Raw genomic sequence first — 26,483 nt, 5'->3', positions numbered from 1 at the left:
TAATAAGTATGCTCAAATCGATCCTTGGAGTTTATTTTAGGTTGTCGATATTTTCTCTCAAAAATATGTGCACCTTATCATTGATCATACTTTTTATTCATTATATTACTATATTGGTACAACAATGTTGTTTTTTCTTATTTACTTATTTGTTCTGAAATGTCAAACAGTTTTTATACTTAAACAACCTTACCTTTTCGTATAATACTATAAATGTACTATATTTCTTTTGAAAACTATTTTCTATTTATTTTAAGGAACACTTTCCAGGACACTGCAATATATTATTCATTCCGCCATCGGCCACATCGTTGTGTTTGTCGTAGATTATCATTTCTGTGTGTATAAAAGTATGGTGGGCTACGTTATGCACTCGCATGCAAAATGCATGGGTCTACAGTTTATTCTGTGACCACGAAAAAATGTTTTATTTTCCCCTCAAACGAATGGTTCTAAATAGTACGTCACGATATCAACTCTGATTTTCATTCCAAGCAATCACGTTGCAATGTTTCACAATATTTTCAAGAAACCAATCGAAGTACATTTCGGAAATTGTATTCGTTCTAATTAAATAGCTTGAAATGGCTCAACGCGGCTCAGTAATTTCGAACTCGTTCCCTCGTACACGAACAAGAGGAATATTTTCCTAGAATATAAACCAGGATAGGCATGGTGATCTACTGTTGGGTTTTTGACTAAAATTGTGTTACAAAATCGGAGAGGTAGGTACCTATATCTAAAATATTATTTTGTGTGACGCTTTGAAATTTGCATCACTATCTTTCTATAATATATTACCTAGTGTGCACTTATACATTTCAATGTATTTCGTACTGCGACCGACCAATTTCATTTCGTTATTTTCACTTCGGGTCGTCGTCGGTGGCGACGGCGGTGCGGTAACGACTCGGCGCCGCAGCATCATCATCAATGCCCCCCGCCGCCGTGGTAATTAAGAGCAGCTCCGCCGGACACGTCACCCACCCCTTCCACCCCTCTTCGGTCCCCGCCGCCCACATGCGGGTCGTTCGAGCGGGCCAGTCGTGACGCTACCGCAAAGCGTAAATGTCGCCGTCGCGTGTATTTGGCGCGAGCTATCCCGTACGTGTGTATCACATAATGTGGGTGTATGTGTGCGTATTATACGCGCTAATATAATCCTCGGGTGGGGAAAGAGAAGGGTGCACAGGAAGAGGAGGGATTATGATGGGGATGGGGGTGGACACCGCATTGTGTTTGCGTACGGAGCGAAACCACCCGAGTAATAATAATAATAATAATAATAACAACAACAACAACAACAACAACACAATGAACACCGGCCGGCGGCCGTACTGCCGGCGAGGGGCGGCGAGGATAGGAGATGACGACCCTCCCCCTCCCCATCGGTCCGTGCCCCCTCCTTAGTCATCATCAACCACCCCTCCCACACACACACACACACGCACGCGCCGTGACGTATAATTAGGATTCACGAATCTTCTCTCCGCCGGTGCGTCACGCACTCGCACGCAGCGCGACAAAGATATTATTATTATTATAATAATATTCGGTACACGCCAACCCACCCCACATATTATAATATTCACGAATAATCTGCGAACGGGCAACAAAAACAGTATAACGATAATGATAGTATAAAATCGTAAAATAATAATAATAGCAATAAGCGCCGCGGTGATGACCGACGCGAGTAATTGAAATTTATCACCATCGCCGCCGCCGCCGCCGCCGCCGCCGCCGGTGTTTGCGAGCGGCGGCCGAACGTACAACACTAGCGGGACGACTATTATAATAATAAAAATTAATATCATAATATGCCTCTATCATCCCTCCGCCGCCGCCGCCAATCGTCAGACTTGCGAACAATGATAATAATATTATTACGACGCGACTGATGATGCTTTTATTTTTCACGGTAGAATAATGCGTAGTTCGTATAATGATAAAATATGACATCGACAATTACCGCCGCCGTATATTATAATATTATTATAATAACAAACAATACGCAAGACACATAATAATAATAATAATAATAATAATAATATACTAATGCCTATATTGTTGCGCAGCGGCATATATTATACTATTATTTTTGATACGCGTTCGCATTATGACGACGTCGTGTCATTAATACACGCGTGTTATTATTATACGAATTTATATAGTTTTGTTATAATAATATAATATGTATATCGTCCGTGCACGCCGCAGTCGTTGATTTTTATTTTAATTTCCGTTTTTTTACTTTCTCTCTCTCTCTCTTTGTATACACCGCTTAAATCTTTTAAAAACACCACCGCCTCCGACCGACGTTTTTATTATTACAAACCTGCGGCTGTGGCGCTTCCGTATATTATGTATTATACTCACACAATAATAATAATATATTTAAAGCCATTCGCGTACATGTACGACTTACGATTACGTTTTTTTGATCGATTGCCCGCCGCCGCGAGCCCATCCGTCATCGTATTTATCCGCCGGAACTGCCGCCGTCGCACGTTTCGCACTACATTATTATTATTATTATCATTATTATTATCATTATTATTATCATTATTATCATTATTATTATTCGCCGCAACTTTACTACTGCGCCGTGTGCGCGTCGGATATTATTCGTTATATTAATATCGTTGCGGCTGTATTATACGGGTTCACCGCGCGTTGTCATATTATTATTATAGAATGTATACCACCCCTACCACCCACACGCGCCCCACCGTAAATCCCCGAGACCCCGATTCGCCCTGCGTGAATGCATTCAACAGGACGAAATATCGGATGGTGGCGGCGGCAGCGGTTACTCCGCGGACATACGCCACCACACCGCCAACAAGTATTATAACCGCCACGGACGCGCGCAACAGCCCCGTTGAATCGGCGCCGCCGTCGATAAGGTTTTTGGATTTTGTTTGACACCCCCCCATCAATAGTCCCACCACGAGAGAAATCGAAAATTTGGCATTAGTTCATCAATAATAATATTGTCGTACACTACTGCGGTGCGCGTTTATTATTATAGTCGTTATCTGATAAATTTCCGATGTCCTATCATATTTATTATACAGTATATTATTATTATAAAGCCGCATTCCCACGACTGGTGTACTTGGCCGATATTTGGTACTGGTGGTTACTTGCCATGCCGTCGGATCGACGTACTTGTACCTACAATAAAATTATTTGTCACTGGTGTCGTTCCCGACGATTGTCGGTAAATGTGACACAAGTCAAAGGAACGGCCAATATACTTGTACTGCTGATCCCACGACCGATTCGTGTTGACCAGGAAAAACAGCAGCATGATAACTTTAATTTTAATAAGTGATTTTATTTATAATGATCAGAATAATCCAGTTATTTTTAGAAAAATATTATGACCTAATCGTTCATGTTTCCATATTTGGAATTTGGGACCGTAGTATATTAGTATTTCATATCAGTCATCAGTTTTCCGGTGTGTAAAGAACAACTCATTTTAGTACTACTTCACATTGTCAAATCAAATAATAATATGGAGTGGTCAAACGAATCCGTGTTTGAATTCTTAAAACTTTACGAACAAAAATCTGTTATTTGGAACGCAAAACATCTAAAACACAGAGACCGAAATGCAGTCTCCGATGCGTGGTCAAATATACAAAAATCTTTCAGCCTTCAATGTACACGAGTACACTACCACATGACGCACAAACGGTTCACCAATTCGTCTAGCAACACAAGAAAAAAAATATTCTATTTTGTAAATCACTATTACGTATACGCACTGTATTCCGATTTTACAGATTTTCGAGATTATTGAGACATTTTTATTTTTCTATCACGTGAGAATATAATTTCAATGCCTACGTTTAAAAGAATCGAGTTAAAATACAAATCAGATAAATATTTCGTGGTTTGAAATTTAAAATTATGATGAATTCAAAAGAAAAAAAATCCAAGCTAACTTTTATACCAGATCTATTGCTGAATTGTAGGGGATTTGTCTATTGGATTTATCTACTCTAAGTCGACAAATATAATATATATATATATATATACTCACAAAAATAACACATTTAGACAGAATATCATGTTCCTGTACAGCTCTTATAGACAAATAAACGTAAGCTAAAAGTATTTTGAATCCATATCATTGTATTCATTATTTGTAATTTTTCATTCGAATATTTTTTTTAAAACCTATCAACTGTATAAAACATTTCGTTATTTCATAGGTGTTTTTAACAAGTGCCTGTATCATATACGTATATTTTACTTTCCACGACATCATACTACCATCATGGCCTATTAGCCCGGGCCCCGGACTATAGGGCGATTCGATGAAGAGGTATAATATTATTAAAATATGCATTGTGATTTAGGAAATCATTTGTCTACGACGTCCGTGGTTCCGTTATATTGTGACTTTACTATACACATATTATATAGTTTATACAATCGTATGATTATATATACACATATTGTACATACAGAATTTAAGACAATAATTTATTAATTAGAAGAATAGAATACTCGTACCATTCATTTTCAGCCGGATCGTTTTCGTCGACACTCGATTCCTCGGACAAAAGCGCTCGTTCGAGAAATCCTAAAATAGTGTAGGCGAAACCTATCCACCTACTTAAATAGTAATAATATGATATTATACTCGCTCGCTGCAGCAACGGTGCACGAGCATATTATACTTAGGTTTTAGCATAATTATTATTCCTGAACCCGACTACGCCGTCAGATGTATTTTGAATTAATTAGAAACATTCGTGTATGCATTCATCAAATTCCAAAGACGTGTTTTCGCATGAATATTAAGACGGCGACGTGGATATTAGTATATTACGTTATGTCAAAACGAATCGTATTTCAATTATTCGGATGGGGGGGGGGGGGGCTTATAATTTAATTTTTTTTTTGTGGACAAATTATGGTTCCTGTATTAAACTGCGACAGCCGTGCAACAGTAATATTACATTATCACTCATATTATATAATATTATAACCCGTGATCAAAACTTCTTATCAAAAACACAAACATGCGTTTAAAGTATAATCTAAAACCCCAACCGAAATTGTTATAATTGAATGTGTACCATTGTACCTGAATTTAAATTCGATGTATAAATGATAACCTATCCGTGTATGTATTACAATGTCCACGAATTGATGTCCCACGGTGGTAGAAATAAAATAATCGAAATAATAAATTATGAAAATAAACATTTTACCATAATATATAGACAGTGTTGAGTTTATCTAGATAAATATTCTTTTGTCTTTTATCTAGATGTTATAAATTTACATTGTTATCTAAGATCGAAATCACCGTTATCTAGATGAATTTATCCGGATAATTTAATTTATTAAACGGCTTTTATTTATCATAATTTATAGGTAGACAATTATTAAGTAATTTATTAAGTAGGTAGTATTTACTAATAACTATCTACATTTTTGATAACTTACTATTAAGTTATTCAATATTGCTACGAGCCTACGGAGAGTGCCATGAACCAATATAAGAAAAATTATCCGATAATTTATCTGAATAAAAAAAAATTTTTTCATCTTTATTTAGATAAATAAATAATTTAGTTATCTCTATCTTTATCTAGATAACATTATTATAATTTATCTTTATCTAGATAAAATTAAATTTATCTAGATAAAATTAAATTTATCTTTATCTAGATAAAATTAAATTTAACTTGGCTCAACACTGTATATAGACCCGTTACGACTTACGGCGATACATAATATGAAATTAAAATCTTTGACAATACTTACGAGTCGATACAGTTATAGTTTTCAATGGCTGGCAGTACGTGAAGGTGCATCCTGATGTACGTTACATTAGTGTACGAAACTTGTAAAAAAAAAAAAACGGATTTGAAACGTTTGTGGTGATGTCTTACAGCTGTAAACGATTACAAATGTATTAACAATAGTTGTTGATATGAATTAATTTATATGAAGGATAAATCTAAACGAACTTAAACAAATATAGACTAAATACAGGTAATTCATTAAATACCAAAATTAATTTACCAATAAATCATAATGTAATAATATTTTAACATGATGCAGGCAATAAAAAAAGTATAAATTTAGTCGTACATTTGTTGACATTTAATGTTTAATTTTTAATGAAAATCATATTTTTTCGCACTCTCTTCGTCATCCCTCCACTTGCTATGGCCGTAGTATTCGATGAATAAAATTAAATATAGTTGTCAAGAGATATCGTTATTTGAACGATCAAATAATTTCTATAAACATTAAAATTTTCTATTTTTGCTGACAATTTTATATTTGGGTCAGTGCGAATAAGTCCGCGGCGGGGTTTGTGTGCTATGTTTTTTTTTACAGTTACGCGTGGCTTTAAAATATTGTTTTTTTTTTCGACAAGTCGTCAACTATCACAAACAAAAATATAATATTATATAATTTTCAGTTTTAAATTAACCGTCGTCGGTTCACTTTTTCCGTCCGAGTTTACAACATCTATGCCACGTGCTATGGCACTACGTAAATAAAACGATGCACAACTCAGTCGTCGCAAAATCTTTAATGCAGGTGTACTATACGAATAAACATCACTCGCCCGACGCGGCCAACCAAAGTCTTAAAAACAACGTAAAAATGAACTTAAAAATATTTATTAGTCCAACTGCTTAAATGTCAGCACCGTCTAAAGTCAGTACGTCTCCTTCACAGTCCTTCACTCTTCTGCCACGGCTATCGCTTCTGGTCTGACCGGACGCACGAAGCCCCTCGTCGCATTCACCAGCGCCCACTTCCGCACACTTGCGCCCTACCACTTCATACCGTCCACTTTGAACCGCACGTTCAAGTCCGCTCACCACTTCAAGCAAACTTCCGTTTCGAACGACTCCAAGGTGAACTAAACTACACAAGGGTGTATAAACTTGCATTTTAACTTGTCAGGAATCTCTGCTTTATAATAGCCGTATGACTTTTTTTCAAAGGCTGTTATTAAATTAAAATATGACACCTACTCAGTTCGCAACACGTTTCGTTGAAAATTCCGATCGTATATTGAAGACTGACCGCGTATGAGGTAAGATGTACCAAATTGTTTGAAACACGTGATATTGTCAATTAGTTTTAAACATAGAACATTATCGAATACATAGTAGGTAACACTAAATAACTGTACAACTATACAGTATAGGGGAAATCTGGGTAAGACGAGGACTATAACATAATATGTAAGATGGGACATCGTCGTATCACGGAAACTATTGAGTCTTAGGAAAAAAATATTTAAACGAAAAATGTAGTATGTTGCGGTCACACTATGATAATGTCGTTTGATATCAACAAATAATTATTCAAGTGATACGGTGCACGGAAATATTACATCGAATATTTCCGTTAAATTCAACACATCCGTGCCACTGAACTAAATACATGGAACGCGTGCATTGTTCAAAATATGAACCTCAAGGGAAGTCGCCATGTGCACTCCGAGTCAACGGAAAACATGGTAAAATGTTTTGTTATCTATGAAAATTGTTATCATTATCATAATATTGATGTTAAAAATCAAATCGGAATGCATTTGGCGGCTCCCGTATGGTCTCATTTTACATATTATATGATAATATACAATACGTATTCCATGTAATTAGTTCAGTGGCACGGATGTGTTGAATTTAACGGAAATATTCGATGTAATATTTGGTAATCATCAAATAATGAATAATAAATTAAATAATTGTTTATTCTTAATTATTACTCCTATATAATTCGTAATGGCTAGTTTTGTTAATTGTTTGGTTTCGACTAATGCGACTTTGGTAGAGTTTATTATTTTTTTTAAGAATAATAGACATGTTAAATTAAAATATTACTATTTAGGATGGAACAGGAAGAATACAACGGGACAAGACGAACCATGTCCCATGTCATTATTTTTTTTTTAGGTTTTAAATTCAGCTTTATATTTATTCTGTTTTATGAATATACCTAGTATATTATAGTATAATAAGCAAATATAACAACAGGTATCATCATTAAGACATTAGATAATATGAAATATATTACTATAACTCTCACATTCCTGATAAATATTGTACCTACTTCAATTGTGTGTGGTATGAATAACCTATGTCCCATTTTACTATAGCCATGGTCCACGATGAGATAAACATCAATTTTTATGCTTAGCAAAAATGTATGCATATTTAGTTAATTCATAAATTATTATGTTTAATAATTTTTTTAAACTGATTGGAAATTTAGAAACTAAATTATAATTATACATAATAAAGGATCTTTGTTTTACAATAAAATAATATAATAACCCCCTAAAATACAAATAAAGTTAGGTGCCCCATCTTGATACAAACAAACACTATGAGTGATCCCTTTGTGATTTATAATAATTATATTATATTAGTTTATAATTGCATTGAATCGTAAATGTATAACCTTAGACTTGCTGGATAGTCTGTTAATTTATTTTATTTTAGTAAAATTGTTGTTTAATATATTATGCTAAGTTGCTATTTTTGGGACAATGCAATTTGTGTCGAATAGATTATAATCATATTTATGATGTATAGGTGTATTTTATTATAATAGTCTAGTAAAGTTTCAGCTAATGATCAAAGGACATAATAACAATTTTACGGTGTCTACATGTTCTACCTTTTACAAAGGTGCCAAAGGTAGGTATTTTGGTATAATAAACTGATGTTAATACAAAAACTTATTTCGAAATTTAATTTAGTTTCTTTAAAATCGTAATAACAAAATGTTTCAAAAATTATTAACTACATATTTTCAATTCATTATCAGTGTTTTTTTTTTTTTTTAATCTTAACTTGTACAAATAGGTATTCATAAAACGAACAAAGCATTCATTTCAAAGAAGTATTTACCTTACGATTTACTGAAAAATAAAAATGTTATTGCTTTAATTTGTTAGAAATGTTTCATTATAATCAAGAACGATAGATACTAATTAAAATAAGTGATTTTGAATTATGTGTTTGAATAATAAATAGCATTTCAAGCTCTCTTTGAATAATACCTAGCTAACTATATGCCTGTTAGACGCAAACATTGATTTTACGCCTATATGACTATCGTATACGACTATTTTCCCTCCGTTCTTCAATTTAATTAAAATGATTTAAATAAATATTAGTCCAATTCGAAATTAAATAATTGTTTTTTTTTTTCTGATTAATGTCTGCTACCTGCTTGTGATAAATGAGAATAATTATTTATAGTTAAACTACCAAGAGTAGTGGACTTCCGGATTGATGATAGGAATTTAATTTCTTTAGTCATATAATTGATTAGAATAACTTTAAAACCATACATGTAAGATTTAACATGGTACAATAATAATATACTGTTTTAGCCTAATATTTCAACTTTTAAGTTACACAGTATTGTCGTATTAACGGTTTAGAAAATATATTTTTATAATTTAAAAACGTCATGGTTGATATTTGTGTTCCTATTATGTATGTACATTATCATTAATATAATGTTTATTGCTAGCGTTTGAATTTCTGTCAATTTGTCTTCAATATAAATCATTCACGTAGGTATGCTTTTAAAAACACATTTGAATTAAACAATAGCTTTCATTAATATCTTATTGTTTATAATATAATTATTGTTTGATAATATCATTTTAAATCAGTTTTGTGTTTTCTGTTTCATTTATACTCATCGGAAAAAAAATTTAGCCAGGTACATAATTAAAAACCATAACGTAGTATTCCGTATAATAAACGACAGTAATTTTGTTGAAGTCACTCTTATTATTATAAAAAAAATAAACATCTTGTTTAAATATTCAACTTTTACAGCGGACAACAATAACGCTAACATTTAATATTTATATTACACAAATTTGCATAATAGAATTAAAAATATAATATCTTACAATAATAAATAACGATTGTATGGACGAACGTATTATAATGATGGTAAATTATTATATTTAATTGACTAGGGCTATGAGCCAAGTAAAAATTAATATTTTAAACTAAAAGAATAATTAAAAATAACATCATCGGTTTATTTAATTATAAAAGTTGCCTAGTGGCTAGTACCCGCCAATAACTTTTTATATACGATGTTGTTGATTCTACAGAGTTTTCCAACAATGTAATAATGTTTGTTTAGATACATGTTTTTGAAATGCATAAATTAAAGTACGACCGCATATTACAATATTTAATTGAAACAACAATATATAAGATGGCCGCCAAAAACTGGCGTTTTTTGCTTGACTGGATTTCGTTTTGTTTATAATAATAATAATTATTATTATTATTATTATGAACGTTCTACATTTTATCATTAGATATCCGATAAATCGTTTTGGACGTTAACACAAGTTTTCTACTCTCGTATTGCATTTGACAAATTTCGAGAGCTGCAGTTGAATTGTTTTCGTAGATTAAAATAGTTTAATTAAAAAAAAAATACATATAAAACGGAGCGCGGTTTACATGGGTACCTACGCAATCGCAGTCGTTTTTCGCTAATTGATTGCTGCGTCAAAGCCAGAGAAAACGGATATCGTTATAATAATACTATATTATTATGTACCTAACACCTGTATAACATTATAAATTGTCAAGACCAAAGTAGAAAATCGGTCATTGGCGCACAATGCCCGATTTCAATTTTCAAAATATAAAACGACTATGTTGTTGACGCGACATTGTACCTGTACGCACAACGGCCAAATAAAGGTGTGCAAAGTAGATTAAAAATATATTATAAGCGGCCGAAACACGATTCCGCAAATTTTCGGAACGGTGTTAATAACCATATTATTTTTTTATACATAGGTACGCAATGTCACGTGTATTTTAATGCAACGTTGCCATACCGAAAACCAGTGGCGCGCTTAGCTTTTATAAAATGGGGTGGGGGTGGAGGGGAATACGACATTGTTCACTATAATATTCTCAGACCACGTTTAGATAGCGATAAATATACATTCATTACTTTATCGTAAGATGTTTTATATGATAAAAATAAGCCAAAGTGACGGGGGGGGGGGGGGGGGGGGGGGGTACGACACCCTCATCGCCACCTCGAGAGGGCAACTGTTGAAAGACATGTATGAACAACACACTATAATACTGTCGTAACGTACATAAAGTTCTGTGGAATACACCAGATTTCGTCATACAAAAAATATTATATCACCAAAAATCTCATGAGCTTAAATTCGACAGCAAAACCTCATGTTTTTTTCCCGTGACGGCAGCTTTATGAATTATTGTAGAAGTTCATGCATTTATTTTTGTAGACGAAGACGTATAGGATAAAAAATATGTCCATTAATTCGTACAAATATACACAAAACTAAAAATATCATAAACCTATAAACAACGCCTAATATAATATTCTACTGTACTACAGTGATATAATTATCATCGTACATAAATGGGCGACCCAAGTACTAACATTTACAAGTGCATTATTTAGCCAGGGTCATACCGCTATATTGACATCACCATTTAGTTGTTTTCAAAATAATACGTCTGTTCGCGTATACAATTAATTATTAGTTCTGATAATATTTTATGCATATTATTATTATGATGACGTGTATTATACTGACGAGAGCGAACAGATGTTAATGACAACGTTGGATATTTAAAAATGATGCTGTAGGCATCGAGTGTATACTATTATCTATTACAAACCTCTTTAAATTTACTTCTCTTCGAAAAACTTAGAAATTTAAAATTTGAAAAGTTTAAAAAAAAGAAGTATCGGAAGTAATGTTTATTAAATAGAATGTAATCATTACTCGGGCAAGAATAGGCCACCTAACTCATCCTTACTTCATCAGTAAAGAACCAGAAACAGTGCGATAGATATTATGCAATATGATGCTTACTAATGATAGTTGAACATATAATAATATTATATTGATCAACTGGGCATTTTTATACATATTTTAATATATTAATATTTATTTTTACCTGTTAAGTTAGTAATATATAGGCTAAAAACCATTAGTTGCAGACTTTATCAAATAATATAATATAAAAAATAAATAATTGTTATTGGATTTAAATAATATTTTGCGCGTTTCGTTACGACAAAGCGTGATTCGACGAGAATGACAATATTATTCGTTGTAATATTATTATGTCTTTGCAACCGCAAGACGTGCAGAAACCGAAAATTAAAAAAAAAAAAGATCCAATAAACGTATCTCGCCATTTTTATAACGCACATCAGATCGATCCTCTCGAGAGCAGTACCTAGGTAGAAGACGAATTTGATGAATTTTTTTTTATGGTATATCATTTTTAAATATTTTCTCACTCAAGTGTTCGAGATAACCGGTATTAATGAATAACAACCACCGCGCGATACGAATTCCGCGTATTTCGAGTTTTAAGTAATTATATGCAGTGACACACCAGGGCGGTTGGCGGGTATTGGTGGGTAGGTGGGTAGACAAGGTAGTTATAGTTATAGGTACGACGCGGTGTTATAATATAAATATGGCGACACATATTTTTTATTTACCGCCCGCGCGTCGTCCGTTAAATTATACGCGATATGATATAATTTATGCCGTGTCGTCGCCGTGAAGGGTTTTTGGAAAAAGCACAAAACCGTAAATATATATAATACGTATTATAATATTATACACTTAGGTTTACGAGTGCAGCGTAGAAAATATTCATTAACCCACGGCACTTATACAAGGTGTACAGTGGAAACAACTGAAAAATGTAATTATAACTCTATAATATTATAATATGCCGTCAACTGAATGTGTGCAGTAACTTTTGATCTAAAAACATATATTTTCCAATTTCAAATTACAAGAGGATATTCCAGGGTACCGATGGTATTTGTCGTCTTAGTATTGAGCATTGCCGCATAGGTATTGAAAACTACCGATATATCATAGCAAACAAGTGTTAAAATGTATAATCAAAACATATTCGAGATGTTTTTTTTTTTTTAACTTCGCTCACTAATTTCCAAAAAAAGTGATTTGAAAGTTTAATAATGTAATTCGTTATTTAAGAAACACGAAAAATTAAATTGAAAAAAGTAGTGTAGGTACTTCACGCGTAGAATTAAAATCTGATTTTACTTAATATTCATCGCTTCTTATTATTACATGCCATTCATGCCAACGATTGACGCAAAACTGGTGGTTTTTAAAACGGTTCACGAGCGAAAAATACGGAGATAACAAATTTAATATTGAACGCATTTAACGTGCTAATATTACACTTGTCTGTTCTTTCTGTACAATATTTAGGCGAGGAAAATATGTTTTCGTGACGTCCCACTTTTGTCGCATACTCTATCAATAATTGAGTTGGTTGTACCTGTTCAACAAAACTGTTCAGAGATAATTTCGCCGTGGATGTATTTATTTTTTGTATTAAAAAAAAAAAAAAAATCCTTTACTATTAAGCAAACGATCGACGCGTGGTTTTCGTCAACTTTTGTTGAGACGTATCGAAAAATGTACGAAATCCTCGACCGAGCATTGTTTTGATTCTCCCAATCTCGCGTATTTTGCTTTTTACATAACACCCATCATCGTTCGACCGCATCCCCGATTCCCAAACGTGTACCAGTAATATTAACACAGAACAATATTCTGTGATGGTTAGTTACGACGGATTTACTCGAATTTTATCATAATAATATAGAGTTTTTGCTAACGCTGGTTAAAGTGGTTAAACACACCGATAAAAATGACGTTCGGTTAAAATATACGGTGATATAATAACGTTGTAACATCAAATTTAGATTTCGCGTTATCTCATATTCCGATAAACTATTTTTTCACATTGTAATAATATGTAACCATATAGACCTTTAAACTGGTTTATGTTACATTATGGTTATATTATTATCATTATGAAGCGGGATTTCCACTATACACGTTCACGCAAATCACTTCCTGTGGTTGGTTGGTTAGGTCAGGTTACCACACGATTATAACGACGATACCGTGTTGTTGGACATAGCTGACAAAATATGTTCGTGTACACGGCATACGTGAAAACCCGCCTAAATAGATATTTAATATTTTGATAAGGTAATGACCGGTATTAACCAGGTGCAGTTAGAGGTTTAAAATAACCGATTGCGATTATCAAATAACCGTACCGATATTCGGAGCTCTGCAAAGGCTCGTTTCGGTAAAATATAACGTTATCCGATTGAAACCTTATTTTTAACTTGTGCGAAAACTCTCTACATCAACTCTACTGTATTTTTAATGTTTTTTTCCACATTTAAAACCCATAATCGTCTCGTTCGGGAAATTTGCAGCAAAAGCGAATCCCTCCTATTCAGATTTTATAAGGTCGGTAGTTTTCATTCCCATGTCAGCCAGCTGGCGCATAAAGCGTTTGAAAAATTTGCCACATGCGTACCGAGTAAATTCCTGCACAGAGAACCGGACCGGCCCGATTACCCACCGACCGCACCCACCCTCGGGCGTAGCGTAGGTGGCATATTACAGTTGGTAAGAAAGATTTATTTCACTCTAGTTCTGAAATAGACTATTTAAATGGCAGTGCCCCCGCAAAATCATCAGTGCTGTCGTCTAGCGGACGGTTTTCCTCGAGCTTCGAATCTAATTTGGTTTTAAAATTTCACAATATCGTCCTCGTGTAGTACTTACCTATAGATGATATTATTATATTATTATTACGTTACTCATATTATATTATCATGTAACGTGTGTTATAGCTTGTGCTGAAAAACAACGCTCAGACAACTGGTGGGAGGGGGGGGGGGGCGTAACTCGTCGCCAAACAAACGACCGTAATAATGACGGTATATATTATTATAATTCACCTACCATAATATACTAATCATAATAAAGGGTTCTAATCGCATATATATATACATACCGTCGTGTTTTGGTTTGTCCCTCTCATGGTTGTAGAAGTATTTTTTCTCTTCCGGTTCGGGCACGCTGTAAAAAAAAAAAACGGAAAGGAAATTAAATTCGCACACTCGTACTGGAGACCCGACGGCTGAGCGACTATGTAATAATAATAATAATAATAATAATGTAATACGCGTATATATGGAGAAAAAAAAAGGAACCGCAACGTCGACGTCGTGGCGTGCGAACTACTATAATATACGGCTGCTCCGCGAGAATAAAGTTAATTTGCATGGAATTTGAATTTTTATTCGCCTTTTTATCAAATGCGAGGCGTATTTTTTATTTTTTTTTTTTTTTTTGCCACATTTCCCCTCTCGGTTATCGAGAACTATTTCCCCCCCTCCCCCCGCCCACGCCTTTATTTCCCCCGCCGCCTTCGTCGCCGTGTCCGAAATTTCAAAAATACCACCGTCGGCGGCGTCGTCCCGATATGGAAAGCCCATTAAACATATTATAATATTATATTCGTCCGTTCCGATGATGATAATATTGATAATAATATTATAATGATGACGTCGGCCCCGGACGTGGAGTAGGAATTTATATCGACGAACATTTTTTTTTTTTTTATTTTCGGCAGTCGATATTACTTTTTATTATTATTATTATTATTATTATTATTACGTCATTTCCAAATGACAATACGTTCGATTTTCACGACGATTATCCAGCCGCATTCTTCACCGCAGCGACACCGACAACGACGACGACGAAGACGCGTTTTTGTAATTTACGCGCAAACGTAAAATATTGATATTTCCGGCATCGCTTTTTATAACATTATAATATATTATTTCCGTACGTAAGAGGAAAGCGTAATCCCTCCTATAAGGGGGATTCTTTTCCGTAAGCGCCCATCAGCCACGCACCCGTGTATGATATTATATAATATGTCGTAACCACTTCGGCAAATCGATCTTTACATGAAATGGAAACATAATTTCACACTTCGTTGAATACAAACATAGTTCACCAAACGACCCACTCCAATTTTAACGTCGTGTAGTTTTATGCACAAAGTGAATGTTGACCACGAATAAAACGTTGAATACACAAAATTATAGTATCAATATTTAATTATGTAATATTTAATACCGTACTCATACAATTTTTTTTACAAATTTTAATCGTATTTTTTTTTATGTAATTTAACGTCGTGCACAGTATTATTTATGGATATTTATATTGAATCATATTAAAAAAAAAAAAATAAACAAGGAAAAAAAAACACAAAATAAGGAAAAATGTTTATTTAAGTATACATTTATTTGTTCAATACATTTCAATCAAGAAGATAAGTTGTGATAACTGCTGTTACATTTTAAAGTATACCTAGGTACTATGAAAACGAACACATCGTTTAGATTAAAATGCTCTCTCACGCCAAAAACTTAGAAACCCCTAACCTTACGATACAACTTGAACTGTTTAACGTAAATCTATACAACAATTACATATTTGAACTCGAAATTGTACCAATATAAAAATATTTACACATTTCAGATGGACAAATTAATCTGGAGATATTATTGAATTATTTAATAATCAACAATTATTTGCGTGAGACCATCCAAACTGTAATGTAGTAACAGAAGATAAGGGAAGATGTTAATGTTAAAGTGCTTGTAAAGTCAAATTATGAGCCTAACTGTAAGGTACCTGGCATGAAATACTACAACCACTGTCTTAGCGCACGGTTTTGTAAATAGAAATCCAAACAAATTACTGTATCTGTACATAAAATACGCTTCTTGTCATTTTTAAATGATATGTATTTAAATCGTTTGTACCTATGTAAATGTAATAATATTACAATATGTCAATATGTAAATTAACTGAAATTCAAATAGATAAATACTGCTTCATTGAATTATGTATAACATTTTGTACTGTATTAAAATGTACTATGCCGCAAATAAATAAATACTAGTCGTATATAAATTAAATAACTAATAATAATAATAAGAATGATAATAACTTTGTGTGCTAAAGAAAATAATAATATCATAACGAATGACCATTTTCGTGAAAATATCGATTTCACGAAGTGGCTGTGACATATATATTCATAGTATCAATGACGAACATCCAACACATATATATCTATAGACGCCCACCAGAAACATTGCACTTTATCGCTTTCAGTCACTGTTTTTGACACATGTGTAAGAATACACTGGACAATCGAATTTATTTTTATAGATTCTATATTATTATAGCATATAATACATCGACTGTTAATTGTGTGTTTGTCGAAATTTTATTTTATTTGTATATCGTTCGTAAGAAGTTGAACTATATTTCCGATGTATTTAGAAGCTTTTTTCAATATTTAACATTATTACATTCTATGGCAACAAATCAAATAATATTATGACGGTTGCTGAAAAAAATGCACAGAGCAAATAACCGTAGGGACTTTAAGTTTTAACCGAATATTTATATTAGGTAACATTTTCTAGACATGAACAATAAAATGAATATATTTTTAGCTATACAATCAATAAAACAAGCAAAATAAGTATATGTGAGGTAAAGAACAAAAACATTATTAGGGTTGCGTGATTAAGAAAACACCAAATAGTGACAATTGCCTTGGGATTGATATGTTAGAGGATTAAGTTAGAAGATCATGACACAATTTTCTACGACGAGAGTTTCAAAGAAGTGAAAGAATATGTAAGCCTTTGTTCATCAATGGATTTTAGTAGTTTTCTAATCTTGTAAAGAAATCTTTATAAAATATTTGCTCCTTCTCTCTCAATTGTTTTAATACAAAGGTCTGTATTGAGAGTCACATTAGATGCAAAGGGCGGAAGCATTTGTAATCTTGCGAAGTGTGATATTTTTGAACACTTGAATTTCGTACAAATTGTATTTCTTAGCTGATCCCTAGGTCGAATCCCATACATCCATATTGGCTTTAGTACTGTTCTATTTATTAGTAGATACATTTTTAAAGTAGTCAATTTGTTCTATGAAAGTACGATTTTTTTATGAGTGGTTTTCGATTTTCCTCCGATTTTTCTTCGAGTTGTCTGTTGGCTTGAAATTGATAACAAAATTCGTAGGAGGGTTTTACTGAGTCATATGATAACTTGAGCTTGTCAAATTTCACATAAACATAAAAGTAGATGGGTGCTGGACGCTGGTTACATATAACTAGAAGCATTGGCTAATCCTCCTTGATATATATGAAATTTAGTGGAATAATTTATTCTGTGGAATTTGTGATTTGATATTTTAATTTTATGATGACCAGCAGTCGATTTAAAAAAAATAATATTTCGACACCAAATTTAAGGTTTAAAGAGTTTTGAGAGTTTAAATACTTCTATGGATGAACGACTGATAATAATATAAGGTACCTATATGAAAAAAAGTCAATCAAAATTTGTTTTTAGTCTTGCAGATATATATAAAATTTAAATTATTTGTAGACGTTGGGTATTCCTATATAATAATTAACAATATATACGTATTTTGACAGGTCGGCAGAGATCCGCTATTCGTTTCAACAATTAGAATAACATTAGATTGGTACCTAACGTGCCAAACTTGTTTAGGTATTAGTTCGTACTAATAAAGGAAAATCGTTTTTCGAAAAAAAAATGCGCACTTATAGGAATAATTTAATACTTACACTCAAGTGCGATGGGTTTTCGTTTTAAACTAGCGTAAGGATTCGTTTAAATCGCAATAACTCCTCCATGGGCGATTCTCTTGTCGGCACAATAATAATGTGGCAATGCGTTTTTGAAACAAAATTATACTAAATCGATTCGTTTTACGGTATTGGACTCATTCAAACGTTCCCTTCTGAATATACACTGGCCGTTTATACCGTGGAATTAACAATAAAAAGAATTTATACACAAAATAGTAATAATAATAATAATAAAATCAAACAATACATTTATCCTTATCGAGAGACTGTATCCGACACAACCAGATATATTAACTTTTGGTATATCAACGATAAACAAATGCGTTTTGTTCCGCTAAGTTTTAACTAAGTCTACTTTAGTAACGAACCCGGCATGGCATTCGATCGCTTATCTTGATTACTTTCTAAGTTTACGAAGCATGAAAAAAGCGTCACTAGCCGATTCGCCCTCGAATATGTAGTCTGTACTTGAGCGGGAATTTCGTGTCATCACAGTGTAGCCATATATCGCGAACTACAAACAATATTATATTTTTAATTCGTGGTTTATACCGCGCTCGTAAGACTGGTAATATAGCATTGTTATTTTGCCCAAGTCGAAACGAGCGAACAATAGTTTAATATTTCGCGTGCTTATTGTCCAGAAATCCTAGCCATGTGGCGTTAGTATCCCTAGAACAATGAATTTAACGATACACACACAACAGACAGATATGGGATATGGGCGTAAGTGAATCGTCTATGCATAGCCCCATAACAGTATCAGAGTGAAAATAGAATTTTAATATTATCTCTAAGACGGCCCAACACTAATGTCACTCTAATAGTAAAAAGCACATTAGAAATACCGTTAATAATAATTCGCGATATGATTTAAATTGTACAGGGTTTTGTAATTACACAATTTTAAATAGCTTAGCAATTTGAATTGTATCAACCCGCTGATGAATAAATTACAGTGAGTTGATGCACTTTTGAAAATTTTCCAGTTGGAATATTTATGTTCAACATAACGAGGAAACCACATTTAATTATAGTTTGGTACACAGTTTATTTAGATACTTGATATTTTGTTAAATTTTGTAACAATATTATCAAAATTATTTTCAAACGTACTTTGAGCTGTCCCGAACATTTTATTTTACATAAAATATATAAATTTACGGCCTTTATTCATTTATCAAATATTACATTTTTGGTTGCAATTTATACAAGTATTTTTACAAATTACATTTGCATAAAACGCTTGTAAAATTAATTGCACACTATTGTTGATTCACTGACAATTATATTATGTTATGGAATATAATTTTGTGAAGTTTATCCTTCTCAAGAATAATAAGCAGTTTGTTTGAAATATTTGGATTTGAACTGAACGATGCATAAATGTTCTTTGGTACTTAAGAGATCTCCTAGTATTTTCCATGCAAGTATCATTCAGCGAGTTTTCATTTCACGAAAGAAAGAGTGATATAAGAGCCACACAAAGGAACTATTCTTTGGCAATTTGATATCTAAAAGACGGGGAGTGTGACTAAGTCGTATCATAAGGGCTCTGAAATATCCAAAAAAGTCACGTATTGGTCAAAGACGAGTTTTTGTATTATTTATCTACTTTTCTTTGCTAAAAATGCTCGCTGGTAGAAATTATATATAGGTAGTTACTTTATTGAGGAAAAAATATAATTTGGCTGGAAGAAAATTGAACGTCGACCAACTAGGTAAGATAGAGGAAAAAAAAAAGAAATTCCTTTGAATTAAAATATTTAATGAACGTTAAATAATAAATTCCTCGTCGATAATGCGGATATATTAATTTATTTCTTACATATAACAGATATCGTTTTAGTTTATAATAATATAACAATATTATAGTTTCTTGAAATATTATATTATTTCTTATTAGACACAAACAATAGAATTTTCCTTATATGGGCGGAGGGGGTTGATAAGCCCTTCCTACCCGTGGTCCATGTGATGTTCTATAATATTGCTGACAGTATAAGCAGATTTTAAATATTTTTACCAATTATAAGATTTTTCCTCCCCCATGAAGTTTACCTAAAAAATCTATCGATTATAATCGATTGTGTATTCGGCTTTACCTAATTAAGGGCGTCGGTAGTGCTATTTTTCCAAGGGGTATTCGATAAGCGCGATTTGCTTTAACGTGTTTGCGATAATGTGAACAGTTATCGGTGATTAGTGAGACTAGTGAGAGTGTCTCAAACCTGCCACCACCTGAGCACGTAGTCGTGCATGGACATCATTCCAAAGAACACAATCAAAAATATTTTCACACCAGCACAGCAAACTATGATCAGGATGAAAAATTTATGACAATAAACCTGTGATTGAAATCGATTTTCAATATCGATAAAAATCGTTAAATATCGTCTATATAGAAATTCAAAAAAATTTAAATCGATAATTGATATCACAATAATAGTTGTTTTAATTTTTTATAATCTATAAATCGATTTAAAAAAAGGCAAATGATGGTCAAAATTATTAAACAAAATGCAAAATTTTTCATTCTGATTTCAAGCTCTGCAATAAACTACCGACAGTGTTTTGATTGCCCAATGTTAATTTTGAAAACATGTTTTTAGATAACTTAATTTTCTTAGCCTTGATTTTATTTGTTGCTCCGAAATATAGGTTTTTGATTATATTTTAATTTAATATAAAATAGTTTATAAATGCATAAGAAGTCAACTTATTTACTCAGAATTATGCACTTTAATCGACTTATATTTTGAATCATTGTGGAATGAAAAACTTTGAACCTATTTTCGAGAAAAAGACCTACAAAACAAAAGAAGCACACAAATAAAAACTAATTTGGAAAATCGAGCTATTGAAATTAAATTTATTTTTCTTCCACGTATTGGCCGTACACATGAAACATATTAGTTTCTTCAGTCCCCTTGAATGTATACTAAGAGTATAATTTTAGCTGCTTAGAACTCGAGTAGGTATACTAAAAAAAAAAAAAAAAAACGAGAAACCAATTTTAATGGAATTCATTAGTTTTCTTTTACAACCGGACGCTATAATTAAAACGTTTTATTTTGTAATTATTCGTTTTTTTTCAAAGAGGTACATTATGGACTGTAGCTATTATCGATTCAATTTATTTCAATTACTCAGAGTTCGAAATATATGAGAAAATGTTAATTTTTCAGACTTACCCTCACCTAACCTTCAGAATGAAAACCTAATATATTTGTAATGAGAAAATACACGAAACCTAGCAGGTAAAAAGAAAATATGGGTATGTTCGTGGCAGAAAAATATATTATTATATAATATATTAAAAACAAATATATATATATATATAAATACCATAATAGTTAGGTAAGTATATAATTCATTTCTTTTTCATATATTTTATAATTCAATAGTTGAAAAAATTATGGTTAATAAACTGTATATTTTTTTTTCATTTTTTCATTTTTTTTAATATTAATCTATCTATATATATAAAAATAAGTGTACATTTTAAATAAATTTTATAACTCAAGATCCACAGAACCGGTTTCGATAAAAATTCCAGGACATATTAAGATTGATATATGGATGGTTTCTCTGAAGTTCGCACTTTTTCAAAATTCCTGTTTGAGCACCTACCGGGGGTGATCACTTCCCTTTTTAAATTAGCCTATGACACTCACAAAGAACGTGGCTTTGTATTGGTGAAAGAATTTTCGAACATACAAACAAATGCTATCATTTTATATATTAGTATAGATATAGATATAGATAAAAATGAATGTTTGTGTGTATATTAGACCTATGGGAAGAAGATGGGCCAATTTAAAAAGTGTTAAATTTGTTTTTTTTTATTCGTCGGATTTTAGTACGTTTGCGTTAGGCTTTTGTATTAATTGATTATATTAATCCTCCGTAGGTGGAATTCAGTAAAAATTACAAACTTGGTACAATTTTGATACTTTAGAGTTAAATCATACACTTACGTACAAACAGCACGGGGTCCGCGACTACCGCAGGTAGATTGCCTACCTGATAATATACTGCTGCGAATCAGAATTTTTTTTCCGGGCAACAGAAAAGTTAAGATAAATTTTGAACACCATACACCATACACCAAATATTAAATAATGAATTGAACAAAGTTTGAGTCATATAGAATTGGTGCATTTAACGGGCAACGAAGTGCAGCGGGATCAGCTAGTACTATTATATAAAGAGAAGTTGTTAGTTACTGTTGTTTAGGGTAATCTCTGGAATTACTGAACCGATTTCGAAAATTCTTTTACAAATAGAAAACTACTTTTTTGCGAGTGTCATAGACTAATTTAAAAAGGGAATTGATCACCCTCCGTAGGCGCTCAATCAGGAATTTTGAGATTTACTATAGAAATTTGTTGAGATTTACTATAGAAATTTTTGTTTATTAATTGTTTCTATGGGTTATAGAGTTGAGAATAATATTTATTTATTATTATTTTTTTTTTTAATTTGAATATTAATGGAGCGTCTCAATCTCATTCGTTTCAATTAGTTGAAGATACAATCAGACGAGTACATTCACTTGCGTGACGCCATCGCTACTGAAGGAGACGCGGCCAACATTGGTCGTTTGCCCATTCTCTCAGCTACTCATGTTGGAAGCCCACACGTGATGCATTCAATCGCGAATTGCAACGGCAGCAAGACTATGATCGAGATAAGCTGGCTGAAAGAGTCGAAGAAATGTGCCGAAAAAAAAAATCCTTAACACCGTCTCATTCTTTTGTTTAACATAATCACAAATAAGTGGAAAACTATACCAATAATTATACCACTACATAGTTATGGTCGCATATTTGATCTTGGTGGTATTCAGAAAAATTCTCAATATTTTTTAATAATGTAACCATAAAGATATTTATTAATTAATTAGCTGATCTCGTGCACTTCGTGCACCGTTAAATGTACCAAATTCTATATGACTCAAACTTTGTTCAACTCGTTATTTAATATTCGGTGTACCTATAGTGTCCAAGAATCAAGATGTATCTTAACTTATCCGTCACCCGGAATAAAAATTCTGATTCGCAGCAGTATATTATCAGGTAAGCAATTTTCCTGTGGTAGATTGCGGACCCCATGCAGTTCGTACGTAAGTGTGTGATTGAACTCTAAAGTAGTTATAGTTATATCAGATTTGTCGTTTTTACTGAATTTCACCTACGGTGGATTATATTATAATCAATTAATACGAAATTCTAACTTAATCTAACCGCACTAAGATCCAATGAATAAAAAAAACCAAATTTAACCCTTTTTAAATTAGCCTATCTTCTTCCCAGAGGTCTAATCTACACACAAACATTCTTTTTATATAATAATATATATATAGGACAAGAAATAATAATACAAATCAACAAACATGTCCGATTAACCAATAGCAACCAATATATAATACATCATTATTATTATTTTAATCTGCAATAATTAACTAAATTTTTATTTTATTATTTAGTTGATTTTTTTTTTTGGACTATTGTATTTTTACATCCAGATTTCCTATTTTTCCAGTGGTTTTTCCAAAATGTTCATTCGTAAAAACTTTCTCCTTGCAATACGATCATCTTAAAAAAAAATTGAGCCAAATAGGACCAGCCGTTCTCGATTGATGAGTTAACATACATTTTTCACGTTCCATTTATATATATATATATAGATTTTTTTTTTCATCCGCGTATAAACTTATATATCTCATTTTCATATTCGTGTAGGAATTTGTACATCTCATATGCTGAAATAATTAACGTATGTAATTTTTGACCTGCTACTCACGTGTAGGAACTATTACGATTCCCCTATTTAATAACACTATTGTTAGATTAGATTTTTTATACTTTGTAGAGATATAAAATGTGTTTTATACATAGCACCTAATATGGTCCTATTATTCATTGATGAACAATAAGTTAAGTAAAACTAATTCACAATATACTGCCATTATAATAGTTGTACAGATTTTTGGTCGAATAGACATTATATCCATACGAATTAATGACATTACTTGACGTCATTCGATTCATACTTCAATATCGAAGTGTTTCCCTGCGATTCGTATTTTATTTTTTTAACGAAGTTGATAAATATCAAAATATTTTACAATATTATAATAATATAACATATTATTACATTGTTACGCAGGCACTTTATTGATAACCATCTCTGAGAGTTGCCGCGATAACTCGGACGATCGTCTCCAGCTCGAATAAAAATAATATTTAGGTACACGGTCACCGAAACGAAAAAAATATCCACGGCACTTCAGCGTTGCCACTTACGAGCGGGGTCCTAGTCGAGCGTCGCATTTACAACAAAATATTTAACCCTCGGCGAAATCCTGGTTACGCCACTGCGGCGTTCAGTGTATTTGTACATCGGTATAGTATGTATTCCCCCGAGTCGAAACGGCAGGGCCCACGTTCGGTATGTTGCTATTGCGAAAATGCACATTATTCGCGATCTCGCGTCGACATTATAGCATAATAATAATAATAATATAAAGACAATACAGTGTAATTACGTTGAAATTATTTCGAATTTCCGCCCGAATGTGTTTTACCGCGTCGTATATTATAATATTATTCTTTTATACGGAATGATTATAACAATAATTATAAATCAGCCGACTATAATATTATAATAATGCGTGTGAAAATTAATTCACTTTCATTCGTGCGATAATAACTAAAGCGGGCGCGAGTCTTTTCATTCGACGTGTTTTGCGATTAATTAAAACATTAATTTCATACGATTACGAAACGCGTATGATAATATAATTATTCTAAGACATTTTGTACCCCGTCGGGCAGCACAGTTGACCCATCGTACAAACTATATACGCCTACCTGTTGTCGGGTTTCTTGAAAAGTTGCTGTCGAATTTATGTTTTGGCGAACGTTGATGATAACAACCGGTAATAAGCCGAAAAAATCGTTTCTTACAAGAACAACAGACGTTATAATAATATAAAGCCAGTAATCATGATTACTGCAGTAACTTAATACATTTGTTGTCACGTCTACGCCGAAAGATTGGTTTTCGATAGCGGTTGAAGCGATGGAAAGCTTCCTTTTTTCGTCCAGCAGGTGGAAATCCCAAAAAGTGCTGGGCGTATCCCCTGCACAACCAGACATGTATACCACGGTCCTTACGAAACATAAACTTTTGGTTATATCTTATATTCATATTATGACCTCCTTGCATGACGTTTAAAGTAAATAAAACCAAATCGTTTCTTTCATGAAATATTGTTGTCGTAGAATTATTATAGTCTAGGTTGAATAGATCTCTGCATTACCTTTGTGTGTCTCGTGCGGGAAGGCAATTTTAGTCTTGGGCGAAATGCGGCCGCGACTGAAATAGCTCACTTCCCGCCCTTACCACACAATATACTATTTTAGTTTATATAGTTTTGTGGTGTTCCTTATTTTTCAAAGTATGAACATTATTTTAAATAGTTAATTTTAATATACATATATAAAAATGCAAAGATCAGCTCGGCGATGTCTATCTAAATAATTATTTTTGAACAGTCAATAATACAAAATTATATCTCAGTTAAATCGTATAAAATGTACGATTATAATATTATAATATTAATATACATGAAATAATATATATATATATATATATATATTTTAAACATTTATTGGATTAAACACAAGCAGTCGCCCAGCAATAACACTCAGATATTATGAACTATACAACAATATGAAAAATAAAAGTATTAATTTGTTCTGAGGATCACTGTGCTATGCATAATATGTCTGGTCGTTGATAACAATATTTAGCGTATAAGTACCCATACCAAAGATG

General features: G+C 32.5%; 1 protein-coding gene across 1 annotated transcript in view; it reads right to left on the bottom strand.

The window, feature by feature from the left end:
• Positions 1 to 26,483, bottom strand: part of LOC132944730 (uncharacterized) — a 163,646-nt gene that overhangs the window by 114,527 nt on the left and 22,636 nt on the right. Inside the window, exons 2-3 of the mRNA XM_061014211.1 lie at positions 14,928 to 14,992; positions 5,797 to 5,926 (exon numbers count right to left, since the gene is read on the bottom strand). Coding sequence (XP_060870194.1) covers positions 5,797 to 5,926; positions 14,928 to 14,992 — 195 coding nt within the window. The remainder of the gene's footprint in view (positions 1 to 5,796; positions 5,927 to 14,927; positions 14,993 to 26,483) is intronic.

Source organism: Metopolophium dirhodum, chromosome 5 (assembly GCF_019925205.1).
Source record: "Metopolophium dirhodum isolate CAU chromosome 5, ASM1992520v1, whole genome shotgun sequence".
NCBI classification, from domain to species: Eukaryota; Metazoa; Arthropoda; class Insecta; order Hemiptera; family Aphididae; genus Metopolophium; species Metopolophium dirhodum.
Note: the sequence above shows the minus strand (reverse complement) of the source record. Positions and strands in the feature narration are given on the sequence as shown.